Source organism: Halichoeres trimaculatus, unplaced genomic scaffold (genome assembly GCF_033239565.1).
Source record: "Halichoeres trimaculatus isolate MK-OKI-2021-1 unplaced genomic scaffold, fHalTri1.1 fHalTri1_scaffold_15, whole genome shotgun sequence".
Taxonomy (NCBI): domain Eukaryota; kingdom Metazoa; phylum Chordata; class Actinopteri; order Labriformes; family Labridae; genus Halichoeres; species Halichoeres trimaculatus.
The window spans coordinates 9,776,499-9,794,896 of NW_027437193.1; the positions used below are offsets into that span (position 1 = coordinate 9,776,499).

General features: G+C 39.6%; 1 protein-coding gene across 3 annotated transcripts; it reads right to left on the reverse strand.

Moving 5' to 3' along the window:
* Window positions 1-123: 123 nt before the first annotated feature.
* On the reverse strand, window positions 124-18,212 carry LOC141804438 (ATP-sensitive inward rectifier potassium channel 10-like). Of its 3 annotated transcripts, none has more exons than XM_074688858.1 (6): window positions 17,636-18,212; window positions 8,615-8,960; window positions 4,470-4,681; window positions 4,241-4,372; window positions 3,976-4,153; window positions 124-2,885 (listed from the first exon to the last, which is right to left on the reverse strand). In XM_074688858.1, exons 2-6 carry the CDS (start codon window positions 8,958-8,960, stop codon window positions 2,491-2,493), a joined length of 1,263 nt encoding a protein of 420 aa, XP_074544959.1. In that variant the 5' UTR covers window positions 17,636-18,212; the 3' UTR covers window positions 124-2,490. The 3 variants fall into 3 exon arrangements, with proteins under 3 accessions (XP_074544959.1, XP_074544961.1, XP_074544960.1); XM_074688860.1 differs by lacking the exon at window positions 17,636-18,212 and adding an exon at window positions 15,459-15,617 and having other exon boundaries at window positions 8,615-8,928; XM_074688859.1 differs by lacking the exon at window positions 17,636-18,212 and adding an exon at window positions 15,459-15,593.
* Window positions 18,213-18,398: the final 186 nt, after the last annotated feature.

Below are 18,398 nucleotides of genomic sequence, written 5' to 3' on the forward strand. Positions count from 1 at the left end.
AAATTTGAGGTAAGGAAGTACATTTTTATCTTAGACTATATTTTGTTAAGTACTTATACTATTACAGATAAAACCATTTGACTTATATCAGAATAAATTGTAGTTTCTCAGGCAAGATGTGATGCATTTCTCCCATGCTAATTTCAATCCGCTATGCTAATACAGCTAGCTAAACACTGGCTCACAGGGGTGGGGTGGGTTTTGACACACCCTTAAAAAGTGTTACACTCGTCCCCTTATGAACAACTAAGAACATCTTCTTGATTTTAAAGGGGACATATAATGCTTGTTTCTCCTTTTCACTATGCCAGACTAGGATGCCTGTAAAGCATTTCTGCCCTCAGTACAAGTCATTTAGTTCCTTCATTTTCCCCTAATAGCGTTCTCAATATCCACAGTTTAGGCCATTCTGAAGATCTTGTTGAAACGCTCCATTTCGAGAATGACCTCCAGTAACCTCGCAACGTCACAGCCCTTTGTGCTCTGATTGGTCAGTTCTATCAGAGGGGCGGAGGGGGTAGAGCCAGGGGGCGGTTTTTGCAGCATGGCAGTATTAACAAAATCGCCATATTGGATGGGGCAGACCGAGCGAGTTTGCTGTTTGCCAAAACTTCACCGTAAGGCATTGATAGCACTAATAAAATGGCAGATTGTAGGATACACTTTTGTATTGGACCCAGAGTCAGACCCGGACGGTTCTGCAGCTCAGGAGGAAGAAAATCCACCTCGACACAGATCATCTCAGGACACTTCAGTGTGGTGAGTCAAACCGGTACTGTAACATGTAGAGTTTATATGTGGAAATATAGGCAGACTTCACCAATAAACAATTTCTATAACAGGGCTCCATCCTGCTCCTTCACTTTTCTCTGTCTGTTTTATCCATCATGCTGAAAGTGTAGTCTAAAGATCGCCTCTACCGTCAGTTCGTCACTATGTTATTACCGCAGCATTATTGTGGTCCAGGTTCACAGTGCATGTCAGAACAAGCATGCAAATATCACAGTCTCACAAGTATTACGACGTCTGCTAAAACTACAGTGTTTTAACTGCTAATTCACCATGTAAAGCCGAGCTGCTCAGCAGAGCAGAGTCCCTGCATTCAGCATCTGAGGGGGGATACTCGTATCTTGGTGGGTGTATCCCTCGGTGGCGGTTGTGTGACTAACTGACATCAGGAGGAGCTGCTTTATCAGATTACTCCAATAAAAAGAAAGGATCCTCGTGTCGTCATGAAGGTCGAAATCTCGAAGCCAAATTCCAATGACCTATTTTCAGAGGCATCAAATCTCGTTCTAGGATATCAGAAAAAAATACAATATCTCATTTTTTGAAAATTCAGGGGGTGTAAGGTCTTGTTTTCAAATTTATTATATTATATGTAAGTATTAAATCACGGATCAGCATGGTATGTCCTCTTTAATGATGTTACATAATGCCCAGGCAGTGGAAAGGAAAGACTGACAGAGGTGTGTCTGCAGATGTTTTTAAAAAGCATCTGATGAAGTCATGAAGAACGGTGAGTTAGTCAGATCAGTCATGAAGGCACATGGGATCTGCCATGTTCCTACAAATCACTGGAGAAGCTGAGGGTCCAGTGATATACCAGTGTGGGTTTCCAGGTATTTGACATCACCTGGTGAGGTCTGTGATATTCTTTCAGAGGTTTGAATTGGTGCCTCTTGTAGTAAACACTTTGCATTAAAGTTTTAAAACTCTGACTCAAAAATTTAGTGAGTTGGAAGAGCTGAAGCAAAATGTGTTACAACTATACCCAGTCTCCCCTAATGACAAAAAAGGAGGAACCAAGATATCATCGTTTCAGAAATGTGAAGCATATTCTCAGAAGTTTCAGTGCAGACCACAACGCTCTGCACTGTGTGGCCAGACAGGAAATGAAAGCAGCGCGAGAGTATTCTCAGTGCTACATGTTCCACTTTACTCCAAACTTACGAACATGGTGTTTTGACTTTAAGAGAATTTAAAAAAAAAAAAGGTTACAGAGTTTCTGTGGAACTTTCCCCCTCCACCTGATTATACAAACCAACCATCTGCTGGAATCATCCATCCATCACGTGTGGAAACTACATAGTGTTACTGACTCACAAAGCTTCTGTTTCAGGGGGGAGCCCAAACCACCCCACAGAGTTTTCCGTACTCTCCAATTATAGTTGTTTTTCTCTATGTGAATAAATAAATCAGGCTATTATTGTTGCGTTAAGAGAGTCTACAGTGTATGACCAATAACACATCCATTAGCTAAAGTAAGACAGTGTGTTATCAGATGATTACAATGAAACCTGTGTAAAACTACGTCAACATGAAGTTGTCCAGATCCTTCAAACTCACTGCAGGTCTTGCTGCGACTGGCACACGGAAATCTTCCTGATAAAAGTTCCAAACAGTCTGAATAAACTGTCTCTCAGTGATTCTCTGTTGACTACAACCTTGTCTTGTGGGAAATGCTCCAATCCCAACCCGTTCATCTATTTATACGTTGCTGATCCGGACACTGAGAGGGGTTTCTCTGCCTCGGCCCCGGTCTTCCCCTCCTTTCCTGTAACTCTGCTCCAGGCGAATCTTCTCTGGATCACACAGCTCTGACACAAGCCCACCCCCGTTGCTCTGGTACACGTGCTGGGGGCTGGGTGTCTTAAAGGTGGGTGTCATCTTGGTCTTGGCCACTTTATCAAAGAAAGCAAAGTCTGCTACATATTTCCCTGATGGGGAAAGGGAGACCACCGGTGGGAACTCATAACCCCAGAGGATCTCATCGGGCAGGTATGAAGTGCGGACCTGACATGTGGCGGAGGTCGGTTCAATTGTGGCACTCATAATCACCAACAGCTCGAAGTCTGCCAACTCTGGATCTGTCCAGCCTCCACCTGATCACAGGAGAGTGGAAGAAGAGGAAAACCAGAGGGGTATTAAGAAATGGAGAGGGGGAGGAACTAAACCCTGAGGACCACATTGTTTGTGTTTGACCACATCTGTTGTTACTTGAAAGTACAAAGAAAAACATCAAGTCCACTTAGAGTCAATCAGAGAAATCAGTCCATCAACATACTTTTGGTTGTGACTTTGAACATCGATTTTGAGTCCTTGTAGACTGAACGTTAAAAAATTTAAATTAGTTGTACTTTTGGAAACTAAAATTTTAATGCCGGGGAAAGAGATATTTTTGATTCATAGACAAAAAGGGTTAATCATTTATATTTATTTCCTGTGTGTGCAAGAGCCCTGGTGTTACAGTTGAGTCATCAAATCCTGAGTCTGAGTCAAGTCTTGAATCTACAATTTCTGAGGGTTTAACTGTAGGAAGGTGGTCGCCATCCAGTTATTGATATCTACAATGTACATAAAGGGTGTTTGATTGAACTGTTTTTACTGTGAAAGAAGGGATGTAAATCTATGTCATGAAAATGTTGATATAATTATATATATAATATATAGCTAAGAGTTTTCATGTAAATTGAAAACTGTAAAGGTCCAAGAACTGAACCCTGTTGAACACCTTATTTGAGATCCAGGTTACCAATAAGGCCCAGTGTCGGTCAACTAAACATTTTAAGGAAAGTATTGTGGGGAAAGAGAAAATTTTAAAAAGCCATGGGCAAAATATTACCATCGCTGTGTTTTCCCAGTGAACCATCTCTGGTTCACATCATCTTCATTTCTCTAAAAACAAAAGTTCAGGCCTGAGCAGTTTGTATTTTGTCATCCTGTCACAAGCTGTGTTGTAATAAACTTCTGCATTATTTCCATTCCTGGAAATCTGAATGCTCTGAGCAGAAATGTGTTGGAACCATGGTAACCATGCTGCTGATTACTTCACAATAATTAAAAACTACAACAATTATCCCCAGTTTAATCTGAAAAATTGTACTGAAGGGACTCAGCAGAAGATAGCTGTCTGCAGATTAAACCTGCAATCAAACCATTCACCACACCTCCTGTCTTCCCAGGTAAGCTTACCTTTGTCTGCCCAGGCTCGCAGAGGGCTGCTGTCATCAATCAGGTGGTAAAAGGTGAGAGGAAGGATGAGGAAGGGGCTGTCGCTGGACGTGTCCACTTGGAAGGGCACATTCTTCTGATCCAGACGAACCGTCTCACCCTCCTTGGTCAGAGACGATTGGAGCAGTTTCCCCGTCACCTGGTTTTGATTGCATGAGCTCAGCATCCAGACTAAAACTTTATAGAGTTTGTGAAAGTATATCTAATAGCATTTATTTACACATACCTGGCATCCAATCAGGAGGCTCTTTCGCATGTTGGCCACCCTGATCATCAGGCATGGTTGACCCTCGTGGGTCGATACAACAGCATGTTGACTGAACTTAACCGTCTCTCCTCGCTTCTTTGGCCGCGCCACCTGAAAAGGCACTTCATAAGTTCTGGATACTACAGTTTCTACAACTTGGTTTTACTTTTTTTAAATACTGCAGCTAAGTGTTTTCAGTGTCGTCCACCTTGGCCAAGAAGGTACCGGTGATGAAGATCTCCATCAGCATGGTGAGGACAAGTTGAACAATGAGAAGGATGATGGCTGCTGGACATTCCTCAGTGATGCAGCGGAAGCCATATCCGATGGTCGTCTGAGACTCCAGAGAAAAGAGGAAAGCTCCTGTCAGGGACTGCATCTGCATTACGCAGGGGGTGTGGTTGGATGGAGGGTCAAACTCTGGAGGAAGGAGGTTAAAAAGACAACAAGAGGTTGAATAAGTTAACAGAAAAAACCTTTTGAGATGTGCTGCTGTTTTCTACTTTTGTACAATTTTGGATTTCAGACATTGTAATGTCGGTTGTACGTCTACAATAGGTGTCACAAATACCTGCTGATCACAAACAATATTTTGGAGGACTCTGTTGAGCATGTGCTGGACACAGAGAGATAATAAAGGAAGCAGGGGGAGAAATGTGTCTTAGTGTGGTTATTAAATCATTTCCTGATGCTATTAATGTCTCATTTTATCAGGCTTCTTTCAGCTCAGGGTCCTTTTTCAGGAAATGCAATTTAACACCAATATCCTCAAGTCTCCACAACACTGGGGGTGTATGGACTTAGATGTGTTGTGGTGCAGATAAAGCTGTGCCTAATGCATTACTGTATGCTCACCAGCCAGTTATAGTAACCTACCAGCCGCTCACTCTGATGGTGAACTCAGTGCATGCAGCCTAAATGTGTATGGCTGAAACAGGGAGTTAAATGTGGTGGATAAATGATAGGATGCACTGTAGTTCTCTCCTCAGGTGTCTTTCACAGATCTATCCTTTTCACCAAGGTGTATTGTGTTGAAATTCACCGTAATAATTGTATCATGTTGTATCCTATTGAAGTGTAATATATAATGTCTTATCAGAATGCATTTTTCAGGTGTAGTATTAAAGTGTATCATAGCATACTTTAAAGTGCCAAAGTCATCATAACTTATCGTAATCAATCATAGTGTATCATATAGAGCAGTATTGTATTGTACTGTCTTGTATTGCATCATATGTTATAGCGATTTATCATGTTGTGATGGAAAGTTTTAGATTATATTGTGTTATGAAGTATAATACAGCATGGTTCTGATTCATTTTGAAATGCAACATATCCAAATGTATCGTGATGGATGAAGATGCATAATGATGAATGTAATGAAACATAAAGTCATAATGTAAACGTCACGTAAAGTGACTTAATAATAACACACAACACAAGGTATCGTGATGTAATATACGGTGCGTAAGGTACGTGATGTTAAATATCGTAAGTCAATGAGGAATAACCCCACAAAAGGTGATGTAGTGTCATGTAGTGTGATGTAGCGTGACACAGAGTAATGTAGCCTAATGTAACATGACACAATGTAACATAACACAACATAAAGTGACATGAACTTCAATGGCCTTAGACACGACACAACCTAAGGTGACACCACATAACGTGACACGACATAAAGTGACAAGACCCAATGTGACATGACACCATGCACCATGACTTGACATATTGTCACATAACTCAAAGTAATATAATAACTTAATGAAATATAAAATGTAACATGACATGATGTAACACAACCTTACATAACAATGTTTCATATAATGTTATTTGTGTCATATTTCATATATTATTAAGGATCATGAGATCTTGAGGAATTGTCGTTTTGAAACATTATGTATCACATTGTGTTTTCATTGTATTCTATTATCCAATCGTATCATATCATATTACGTCATATTTTGAGTGAGATAATGCAGGAACATGTAAGGTTATCTCCTTTGTCAGGCTATTCAACCTCATAAGATCATGCACATGCAAGCTTGTAGCAACAGCCGCCTCTGTAACACTTTTTTTTTTCACTTGACCTCCAACCTAGTTGTCATTCTCCTTTATGCCATAACACCTTCTGTTCATATGGTAAATGGTATCACACTTTTTTCTATGACTGGAGGTGTATGTTGTTTGTCAGACACGTTTTTGTCCCCACTGCAGTCCACCCATGCAGGAAAATTCAAGTCATATAATGTCAAATTTTAGCAATAACACTTGTGAACAGTTTTAGAGGATGGTGTGGGCTTCATCCGATCATATCTGACTGGCAGTGAATAATCCATGTAGTCTCAGCTTTCACCACAGTTAGATTAAACAAACATCCCTGAATCCTTTTTGTGTAGTTAAGCTAAAAAAAAAAAAAATAGTTGCCATTAATTGGGAATGTATGAACCAGACTTGAATAAATCATAACATTGAGGATTTATCAACATTTGCTCCACAAAAGAAAAACTGATCTTACAATTTAAAAAATGGCACATTAAATGACCAAAAGTACTCATTTCATGCCAATTTTTGTATCCCCAGAAAACTCGCCCACATTATCTGTCTTAGGTTACGTTGGTCCTGTCAGTAATTGTCATGATGAATCTCTATATCATTGAAAAAAAGCCCCCTTGTGTGTTTTGAATTAATTCCTTAGTGAGCACCAATGAGTCATGACAAAAAGTCAAATGGGTCACAGTACTTCAACAATCCAGCAGCCTCTCTTGTGAATGTAGTGGCTTGAGTGTGGTGGATTTTTTATTATTTATATATTGGGGTTAACCCAGTTGATTTTTGATGAAGTTGTGAGACATTAGCTATTTTTCTGTTTTGTCATTACCAAGCTTTTTGTTTATGTCATGGAAATAAAAAAAAAAAACAGCTAAGATTTTACTGCACAAGATTTAACAACTTTCACTTTAAAACACATTCAATTTGATTAAAAATACAGCACAGGTTGTTTAGAGTCAAAAAGGAAATCCAGTCTTGGTTTTTATCAGGATAAAACTTTGGTGTCAATAAAAACTTTTTAGTTCCTGAAACTATGGAAAAAAAAATGTGTAAATATCCTAATGTGGTCCAAAATAATTTGAAGTAGTTCTGTTGCTGTATCCTTTTATCTTTGATCTTGATTAGCCGTATCTCTGTGCTGACAAATTAGAGATGGTGTGAAAAATAACATAATTTCAGCATTAAATATTTTACCTCTGAGACAATTAGTTTCACCCAATTCTCAAGTTCTATGTGGGGATTTCGGAGCCCCCCATGACAAAGTATAGAAATTCATCTCACATAGAGCACTTTATCCTGACGTGGGAACCTTACAAGTTAGTACCTGGACAAAGCCCAGTTTAAAAAAATAGGAGTACCAAAATGCAAAAAGTGGATTCCCAGATCCAGACCTTTCTTATTCAGACTGGATGTCTTGGACAAAGCTGGACAGTTTCAGATGTTGTTGCCAATTGGTGGTTTCAGCTCCTGCCAGCTTCCTTTCAGCCTTTGCCTTAACTTCTGTCTTGGTGTCACTGGACCTTTTGAACAAGCAGGCCTTTGGGATTTAGGATACCTACCAAATTTAATTTGAACTTTTACTGACTGAGAACCTAGTTCTTCAAAAACCATCTTGAGTTGGTACAAAATGCCTTGCTAGAAGACTAGACTTCCATTCACTGACTCGGTAAGCTCTGGCTTGTATGGCTGACTAAATCGCAACAGCTTAAACCATCTTCATTTCAAAAAGGTGCTCTAAATCCAAATGCAAATTGCAATTATGCAAGAGTGGAAACATATTAAATTACATAAAGATGTAAAAGAAAAAAATGCTCAAAATATGAACAGCAGCAGTCACTGTAGGGCTAATTTAGCTTGGTAGTTGGCTTCAGCGTCTGACTGCCAAGAGAACCAGCTCGTAGCACCGCTAGCTGTCATAGCTAAGCAAGAGTCAAAGCTAACTATAACCAAACTCAGGCAACAAAGTTTAGCATAGCTAGCAGATCACTAAACCAATTTCTAAAATTTGTGTGGAATTTGAGTTTTTGGTAAACCAAAGCCTAACAAGCAGCACATTCAATGCATCGTCTATCTTATTCTTTCCAGTAACGACGGTTTTATTGAGGGCCCCTGAAGGCCCTGGGGCCCCTCCTTTGTCATGCAAGGTTTTTGATTTCTTTTTTAAGAACATGCCTTTGGTTTTTGCATGTTTCTGGAAATTCATTGTTTATTTTTGCTACATTTGTCCTGTTGATTTATTGACTTTTGCATGTTTAAAAATGTGGATCATTCTGGATTTAAGCACATTTCTCCTTCTCTCACCAAGCAGGTCTCCATGAACCAGAGCAACGAGGTACCACAGCACCCCAAAGAGAAACCAGGTCCCTGCAAAGGTGGCGGTGAACAGGAAGAACTTATAGCGCCACTGCATGTCCAGAAACGTCGTCCAGAGGTCGCGCATGTACAGGGAACTCCGCCCACTGACATGCTCGATTCGAATGTTGCTGCGGCCATCTTTGGACAGGACACGTCTCCTCTTCCGAAGATTTGCACCCCCACCAGCAATAACTCCTCCAAGCAAAGGTTTCAAAACGTCAGTCTGAGTCTGTGAGTGGCAAACTTTCTGTGGAGAAGAGCTGCGGGACGAAGGGGGTGTGGCGGATGTCATCTGGGGAATAACAAAGAAAGAGCAGTTAATTAAAAAAAGGTCTTTTTAAGGTCATTCCAGATAAGTGCTGGGTAAACCTACCCTATCACTTTTGGTGATTTCCCATGATGTAAAGGGAAAGCAAGAATCTGTCAGTAACAACTGAGAGTTTTGACATCCATCTGACACCTGCTCTCATTCTAACAGGGGACTTTACCTCAGCCAGTTTAACAACTGCATGAGTGATCCATATTCTGAAAGAGCAAGCATTATAAAAAGGAAACTACAAGTAAATGAGGTTAGACTGAAGGTCTTTCGAGTTTCAAAGTAGAAAATCCAAAATTTTAAAAGCAAAACAAGGAAAAACATATCAATCTTTGCACATCTACACATGTTTTTGAATACTTCTGTTCTTTTAAAATTTGAATGAAGCTTTTGGGAGTTTCCTGAATTTGAAACAACTATTTTAAGTGCCTCTAAATGCCAGGGTTAGGACTAGAATCTGATTTGGCTTTCATGATTGATAAGTCACAGCATGATGTAGTCACAACAGTATGTTCAGAAGGCTGAGCTCAACTGATCTTTTTCACTGAATTTCCACAGACTACTGGAAATGTCTTATGAGTTAAACCCCCCAAAATAATCATGAGAGCAGCTCAGTCATCAAGAACAAGCACAAGAATTGTCTTGTTAGTTTAACACTGGTAGAAAATAACATGTCAAATAAAAAAAACTTTTTCTGAGAACTGCGTTTGAGGAAGTCTTATTTTTATTGTATTAAAATATAGACTAACTATAATTCTGTGTGTAAATAACTTGAGGGAAGACAAATAAGAAACATCAACAGAAGAAGACTCAGTAACCAGCTAGTTTTTAACCCTGCTGTCATGAACTCTTTTCAAACATTGACTGAACTCCTTAATGTTTTCCAGTAACAACCAGAAGTTACTTCTGCTGACGCATCAGTTCAAGTCTCTACACCCTGACTTTTCCCTGGAGTCTACCTCAGGTTGAACTTTTGTTATTTCTGCTTCCTTTTGTTTTCTACTTCTGCATCTGTGTTATCAAACATCCTCAAACAAAACCCTTCCTCTTTCATGATCCACCTGGGTGTTCGCTCATCTAAACTAAACTGAATATTTTAAGTCTGTGTGTGAAAAATGCACAGTCTCTCATAGATTGTTTGGCCCCAGTGTCCTAAAACTGTCTAGAAACTGTCAGGAGTTACCGAAAGGGGACGATACCCGATGACTTGGCAGAAAGTACACCAGGAATAGTACTTCACTGAGGACTTTATGTTGGTACAACCTTTCCTGCACACACTTGCACCTACGATTAATATAGGATCACCACTTAACCTGAGGAGCATGTTTTTGGACTGTGTGAGGAAGCTGGAGTACCCAGAGAAAACCCACTCATGCACAGGGGAATACATACAAACTCTGCACATGAAGGCTCAAATGGGAATTAAACTTGCGACCTTCTTACTGTGAGGCAGAAGTGTTAACCACAGCACCACCGTGCAGCCAAGGATAGTTTGTTTGAGCACTTAATAATAATTGTAGCTGCGTGACTCAGGCCTGAATGTGTGATGTCAAAAAAAATGTGTTGTTATAATTTCTGTAATGTGTTTATGTTTCAATATGGATGTAATAGCCAAATAATTAGACATTTCAGTGTCACCAGCAGGAGGCAGTGTGGCACTGGGCTTTTCTCATATCGACTCTTTTTGGTAGCAGAACTAGAAGCTAAGTTGCTGGCCTCATTATTTTCTTCTGTTAATACAGGTTGGTATCATCAGAACCCATAGACTGTATATAGAGTGGGCAGCGTGGCTCCGCCATTTATCATTGCAAGGTTTTGAAGCCAAAATACCACCGTTTCAGGCGCCACCATTGTAGCAGTTTAGAGCCAGATTCTGCGCAGTAGAGACAATGAGAGATTCTGGGAAAATCTGAGTGGAACTGGGTGACAAAAATATATATATATATATATATATATATTTTTTTTTTTTTCGAGAGTCTAACCACTTCTTGACTCTACCTCCCGACATATTTTACGATCCCCGAAGAAAATACACAAGAACGGCAGCTGTCAATCATTGTTAAACGTTACTCAAAGTCTCATTTTTAACCTCATATAACTAATAAAAACAAAACTTTTCAGAAAAAAAGAGGACTTGGATACAAGACAGCCAAATAATATCTTCAAATCACCACAACAATCGGACATGAGAAACATTTCTACAAGGTGTTATAATTTTTTAAAGTTTGACCACAGCCCATCTGGAATGACTGGAAAGCCGGATTTTTTAACCTATGCTACAGCTAGCCACTAGGGGGAGCAGTTTTTTAAAACAAAAATAGACTGGCTCAGTTACAAAGCTGTTTAATGTGTGTTTTATATTAATCCACCAATCCTCCAAGATAATTTCATAAAGTAAGAGTTTACATGGAAAGTAATATGAGTTTTATTGTGTTTATTTGTAATGGTATTTCTGTATTTGTGATGTGGTGTGAAGATACAGAAACACATAAAGTGTCAGGAATGGAAACATTATTTTGAATATATACCAATAAAGATTCTGCTGAATGAAGTTGAACTGTAAAGAAGCTCAGTTACTGGCCTCATTAATTTCTCCTGTTTATACAGATAGTCTTATCTGCTTATGGGCTCTCACTGTGAGACCTACAACACACGGCCATGCTGGTTTTGGAAATTTCAGAAGAATTACACCATTGGAAAATCTAACAACACCTCTTCTGAAGAAGTTGCATTGTAACTTGTAGTTCTTCATTTTGTTTAACAGCTCTTACAGCTGTGAGAGGAAGCTTAGGTGTTTCTTCACAAATATGAAGCAATAAACTATTGTTGCTTTGTGGCCAACAACAGGACTTGTTTTTCTTTGATAGGCATGGTCTTTACTGAGTTGTTATTTTGCGCCTACAGCTTGGGTAACAATTGAGAGACTCTTCAAAATAAATTATAACAAGATGTTAAGTGTGTGAATCAAGGCCTTTGCATACATCTTCATATATGCAACACCTTTTTGCACTTTGTTTTGGCATTTGACAAGCAGCTCAAATGACCACAGAATAAACCCTGCCAAACAAACCTCAGGAAACAAAAAAAAACACTGAGGTTGGAAAAAAGTGTGTTGTTGACCTGAATATTTTGTTGATTGACACCTCAATGATAGTTGTTGGGAATTTGTGGCATACAGCATCAGGTCTTGATGTGGTCTAGCTGACCTTTGTATCTCACTCATGCCTACTGGTTCCTAATCTACACATGAAGGTTTCAAATGCACTGTTGTAATATATTGGTCAGAGAGTGAACTTTTTATTGCATCTTTACATATAATCTAAGTATTTTACATCTATTATATGTGCCATATTCAAGTTTATAATTGCCACTCAATCTAGCATTTGTAATAACGCAAAAACGCACAAAAGTATTTGTCTGAATATGATTGTAAATCGCGTGGAACAAGAGGCACAGCTCACGAAAAAGTAAAAGTCAGTAGTCGGTTGGTCAAATATTTTGATCAACTCTAGTTTTTTAACCTTCAAGCTCATAAACTGAAACTAATTTACTTAGAACCGTATCAGTCAAACCATGTTTCCCACAAACTGAGCAGTTAAACACCTCTGCTGAAGTGTTACTTCCTGTTATAGAGAAGATCTTGATAAAAAATTTGCACAGCCCAGAGTTCCTGTCAGATATCAAGCTCTGACTGTTTTAGACTGTGTGAAGTAAAATTAAAGACTGCCAATAAGAAGAGAATACAGCCTTTGAGTTTTGAAAGAAGTGAAAGTGTTTTATACCTGCATCAGGGTTGCCTCACTTCCTGCCAGAGGAACTCACTGGCTGTTTTCCAAACCACCTGCTACATACTACATGTGAATGTAGTATGTAGTTGGCACAACCTACTGCTTTGCTTGTAGTATGCAGTATGACTGATCTGTTGGGTCTGCTTTATAGTATACTACTCTGGTTTCAGTAGCAGAGCTACAGATGATGATTTTTTTATTTTTTATTTTTTGCCTTTAATATTAATGTACAAAACAAGCTATGGGCAGATCTCAGCCTTTAAGTTATTTTGTTAATCATATCCCACAGAATCATCATCATGATTTCTAATCTTACACCAAAAGTTATATCGTTTACTGAAAACAAATCTGAAAGGAATTTTTATTTTTTTACAGCTGATGGAAAAACACTTCTATATAATACATTTATGGTTTAAAAAGTGAATTAGTGGTTTATATGGGCTAATACATTTTTAAAAATAAACACCTCTTTTTCAACTGGAAGTGACAAGATGTACTAGTGTTTCTTTGCATTATTTCTCGTCTATCTCACAGACCGTCTAAAGTTAGTGTTGTGTTGCTACTATATTGCTGACTCACTCCAGTAGATGGCAGTAATTCATCAAAACCTGTCACCCGCATAGACAGACCGCGTTGGCGCCATGCATTGTGGGAAACAGTATGTCAGGTAGACTGGTCCGTTGCATTCTAAGGAATTTTCCCGGATTAGTAGGACATCTGGGGATTTTTAGTATACTGATGATTTTGCAAGTTTTTGCATACTGGCTACTTGTAGCCTGAAGTCTCCGCACACTGTGGTAAATTACTTTTAGTGAACCGTGTGTTTGTTTTGAAATTAAATGGAGAGCTGATTGAAAACAAACATTTAATGTTCAAGACAACTATTTTCTGGATACAACGCACCGAGGTAAGGTATTTATCAGTGCAGTTATGTAGCGCCACAGTTTGAAACGTGACATTAAGCAGACATAGTAGCAGCTGGCTACATGTTAGCAACATCAGCAACCAGGTGCTCAGACGTATCTGTAGGCTAACATGACAACAAGTAATCACTGTCAGTTTGTATTTAGTTTAGTAGCCGTTAATATTTAGCGCTGCTGGCAGCCCTAAGACATGTTTGTAATGTATAAAGTTGGTAAATCCTGGTTAGCTGTGTCCTGCTAGTCATTTACCAAGCAGAGCTAACGTAACCTCATTCTTACACCCCGAGCTAAAGGCTAATTAGCCTTTAACTCGGGCTGTATCACTCTCCCATTTAGCTTTCTTCAGCTCTTCTGTCCTTTTTATGTCGGACAGCTAGGCTCCTGTGTCCACCATCACTACAAAATTAATCACAGAAATCGTTTTTAGGAGAGAAAAACACAGATCTCTGTGCTTTATCTCTTCTCGCCACTGACCTTCGTCAGCTAGGGTGGTGTTGTCATAGAGACCTAGACGTGCCGTAGCAAAGAAGTAGCAATTTAAAATAACCCGTAACCAACGATATTGGCACTGATAATCTCATTTTAAAGTGTGGATTACAATCGGGTAAATTTCTAGAAGGGAGACTTTTTCAAGATCACTTTCAAACTCCTCACAGTCTCATTAAGTTGACTAACAAAGGAAACCACCACCGTGCAACAGAAATATCATCACTTTAGTGCTTCTCATTGTGGTATGGTCTTTAAATTTCTCCTCTTTCACACATCAGATGAAGTCCCCCCTTGTCAGAGACAGACAGACAGTTACTGTATCTCCACATTCAACAAGCTCACTTACGTCCAACACATCAGGAAGGCCCGCAGGGAGCAGAGGTCCCACAAAAGAGAAGGATAAGAAAGAAGAGAAAGAGAAGAGAAAGAGTAGAATTAGGATGAAGATGTAGTGTATTGAGCGAACAAACTCCACACACAGTCTCATTTGTCAGACGGAGAAGAGAGAAAAAGAGGAGAACCTTGAATGAGTCACTTCAGGTTGAAGAAATCTTTGTTCGAAACTCAGCATGGATCAAGATAAAGTTTGTCTTTTACAGTTGGATCTTACTGGAGAGGCCTTTAATGGACAAAGAGTGAACTCCTGACTGGAAACTAGAGACGGTGGTAAGAGTCCAGTAGGAAGAGAGCCAGATCTGTGCTTTCTGTTTGCCTGGGTCAGGACTTTTTCAGGATAACAAGGTTTTCTGTTTTCTTTTTTTATGTGAATGCTACACGAAAGACTTCAAGAGCAGATTTGATTGGTCTCATTCAAATTTTATCAATTTGATAGATTTTTTGGTTTTTATTCACTGTACTTCATTTGTCTTATGGTATTTTATCACCTCATATTTCTTGTTTTATTTATTTTAGATTAAAAATAAAAACAGCCTTTAATAAAACCACACAAAATGAGGCAGTCCGTACACTTTGGCCTCTTTTTGTGAATCAAAATAGCTTCTTCGTTCTGCGGCTCAAAGATTACGTAACCAATCAGCTTTAATTACGTCTCACTTTGGTGATTATGCAAGGGTGAGCCCCTTCAAGATTCATAATTACAATGACACCATTGAAAACTTCTCTCTTTCATCCCCGTGTTGCTGTGTCGCCCAATTTTCTCCTCACACTCCAACACACACGCACACACACACACATGCACATTCCACCACAGGCAGATATCAGATAACTAATACAGCAATTTGGGAGTAAATGAGAGTGAAATATTTGGGACCAACCTCTCCAGTCGGATGTATTCCATCTCCATGACAACACGCAGCTTTACTGTACCGCCCTGCCTCACTGAGCCGGGTCCAAAAGCTGAATTAAAACTTTTTATTTAGCCAAACAAAAGAGGCCGCGGACTGTTTTCCTGATCTCCTTCTCTTTCTCCCTCTGTCCTTCTTTTTTTTTTTGCTTTCCTCTCCTTCGCTCTCTCCTCTGTGTACACAGGAATGCTTTGTTTGCAGCGCAGATAAAAGAAACAAAAGACACCATTGACAAAAACCACACTGTGTCCATCCGTATGTGTGTGTGTGTGTGTGTGTGTGTGTGTGTGTAAGTGAGAGTGTGTTATTATGTGAGAGTGGGACTGCAATTACACGCCTGTTTCTCTGCATGTGTGTGTGATGTATGTATGTATGTGTGTGTGCGCGTTGATGTGCAATAACTGGAAAGTCAAGCATCAGTACAAGTGTGGTGCATGTGAATTTGTGTGTGTGTGTGTTAGTGTGTGTGTGAGTGTGTGTGCGATGAGTGAAAAGAAAAACAAGGGAGCGGAAGAGAGGAAAAGAGAGAGAAAGATCTGTGACAAAAGAACCTCGTTAGTATTCTGGAGTGTGGAGGAATCACCCTCCACCTCTCCCTCTCTGCACCCCACACACACACACACACACACACACACACACACACACACACACACACACACACACACACACACACATACACACACACACACACACACACACACACACAAACAAACACAAACACACACACACACACACACACACAGTTTACCCTTCTTTCTCTCTACTTTCTTCTTAAGCATCATGTTTCTACTTGAACAGAAATGCATAAAATACTAAATTCAGACGCTGGTGGAGAGCCTGACTTTTTGAACAGAAAGTAACTCTTCTGTATCCTCATTTTCCTCCCTTTCTCTCATGATGTGAGGATTTTTTTGTTTGTTTTTTATGGATCACAGGTTAAAAATAAAAACCTCATTCACTTCTCAGAAGCGGGAGAGACGCTAACTTCTCCAAAACTCTGAAACCAAATAATGATCAAAAAAGGAAACAGGTTAAAGAAAATTGAAGGTCCTTCCAGAGGCTTTACTTTTTTCTGCATATGAAAATTTTTGGCACAAGTTTGGTTTAAGTAAATACCCTGCGCTTTCTTGGTCATAGACATAATGTTTGTTTTTTAACAGAGTATATTTTTCTTCTTTTACCTAACATAATGCTGCAAAACACAATGACAGCTCTTATCTACACTCTTTGTATATCAGTCGAGGAAGTACAGACATTTTTTCAGGCATTTTTTCACATTTTCAACTTAGGTTTTCTTTCTTTATGTGTCACCTTGAATCTCTTTTGCAGCATTTCAAGAGGAAATTTGGGGAAAACATTTATAACTGATGATCTACAGCCAGATGCTCTGGTTTTATCCATCTACCTCAAGCTCGTGCTGACACCTTTATATTGTATTCACTTCATAGAGTTTTTTTTTTTTTAGCATTTTCTTGTAAATTTTGCAACAATAGTCACTCAGTCAGTTTGGATTGGAATACAGACTTTCTCCTGTTAACTGAGAGCGATCTATCTTCTCATCTGATGAGTTTCACAGCCTGAAACCTGGCTCCTCATCTCCCCCCACAGCCTGAGCTCGATGGGACAGATGGGCAGCGTGAGCCGGTTCATCTCTGAGGTTATCAAGTGGGCACCTCCTCTCACCTGTGTTCACTTTATAACCTCAGTGATGAGTCTGCACCCTCATGAATTCATGAGACTGAGGCTCATTTTTGCAACTAACAATTTTTGATTCTTATTACCATGATATTATTCTAGGTAATGATGATTTTGTTTCACTAAAACTTACAAATTTTGCAAAATTAGAAAATCAGAATCAATTTTCATTCTTTCCAAGTCATTTACCAGAGAAATGTCAAAGACATCGGAAGAAGCCTGTGGACACAGTTCATCATCACATTTTGTTGTCAAGAAAATAAACATACATGATGATATCAATTCACAGATCAAGTGTTATGGATCTGGAGATTTCAGGTGAAAACACTTAAAAGATTCAGGATTTTAAAAAAAACTGGGATTAAAGGTTAGATATGTTTCCATTTAAAATCCATTAATTAATGAAACTTGGGTTTTTGCATTGCACTCTGCTGGGAGGTTAGTTTTCTTACCTTTTCTGTTTGGATTGAAGTCTAATTGACTCGTTCAGAGAGGAGGCAGGAGCCTGGAGCCTCAGCCAGTCGTCCACATGTCTACTTTGTTGTCATACGCATGCTCACACGACACGACCTGGACTGTAAAACTTCAGTAGCCTGCGTCCCTCGACACCCGAGCACCATCGAGGAGAGTTATGGAGACATTCATTGGCTCATCCGAGTCCTGTTTCTGACCCAAAGCCTGGTCTCACTGCCCACAAATTCCTCCCAAAGAGACCCAACTTGGCTTTATAAGAGGCATCTCTCTCTCTTCTACTTTTCTCTCCCTCTCACTCCTGAATTCCTGCTGCATCCTGCAAATGTCTGTGTAATTGCTGTAATAATTGATCGCCACTCCCCCTCGTCTCAATTCAGCATCAGATTCACGCTTAGGACCACAAATGCATCAATGGCAGCCTGGAAAATTGGCTTGAAAGAAACAGTTGATGCATTTGCTGGAGCTTCACATCGCTCCTTTGGTTTCAGACTAAATGCACAACGTTTAAAATCTGCACAGGGATGCTCACACACTCACAAACAGGTGCACATGTTTGGGCATCACATGCAGTCTCTCTTTAGCACTGAGCACACGCCAACAAACAACTTCAACAGACCACCCCCTGCAGCACACACACACACAGAGAAAAAACACACACACAAACAGTCTTTTAGGGGGCACCACAGAGCCCCCTATTCATAACTTCAGAGCCCCACGTTTGCTGTGTCCAAGAGCGTCCGT

Coding starts and splice junctions, on each gene's coding strand:
- LOC141804438 (XM_074688858.1), bottom strand. CDS start 8,960: ATGACATCCGCCACACCCCCTTCGTCCCGCAGCTCTTCTCCACAGAAA. Junction 4,373..4,469: donor CCGGTACCTTCTTGGCCAAG/GTGGACGACACT, acceptor GTGCCTTTTCAG/GTGGCGCGGCCAAAGAAGCG. Junction 4,154..4,240: donor GCCTCCTGATTGGATGCCAG/GTATGTGTAAAT, acceptor AATCAAAACCAG/GTGACGGGGAAACTGCTCCA.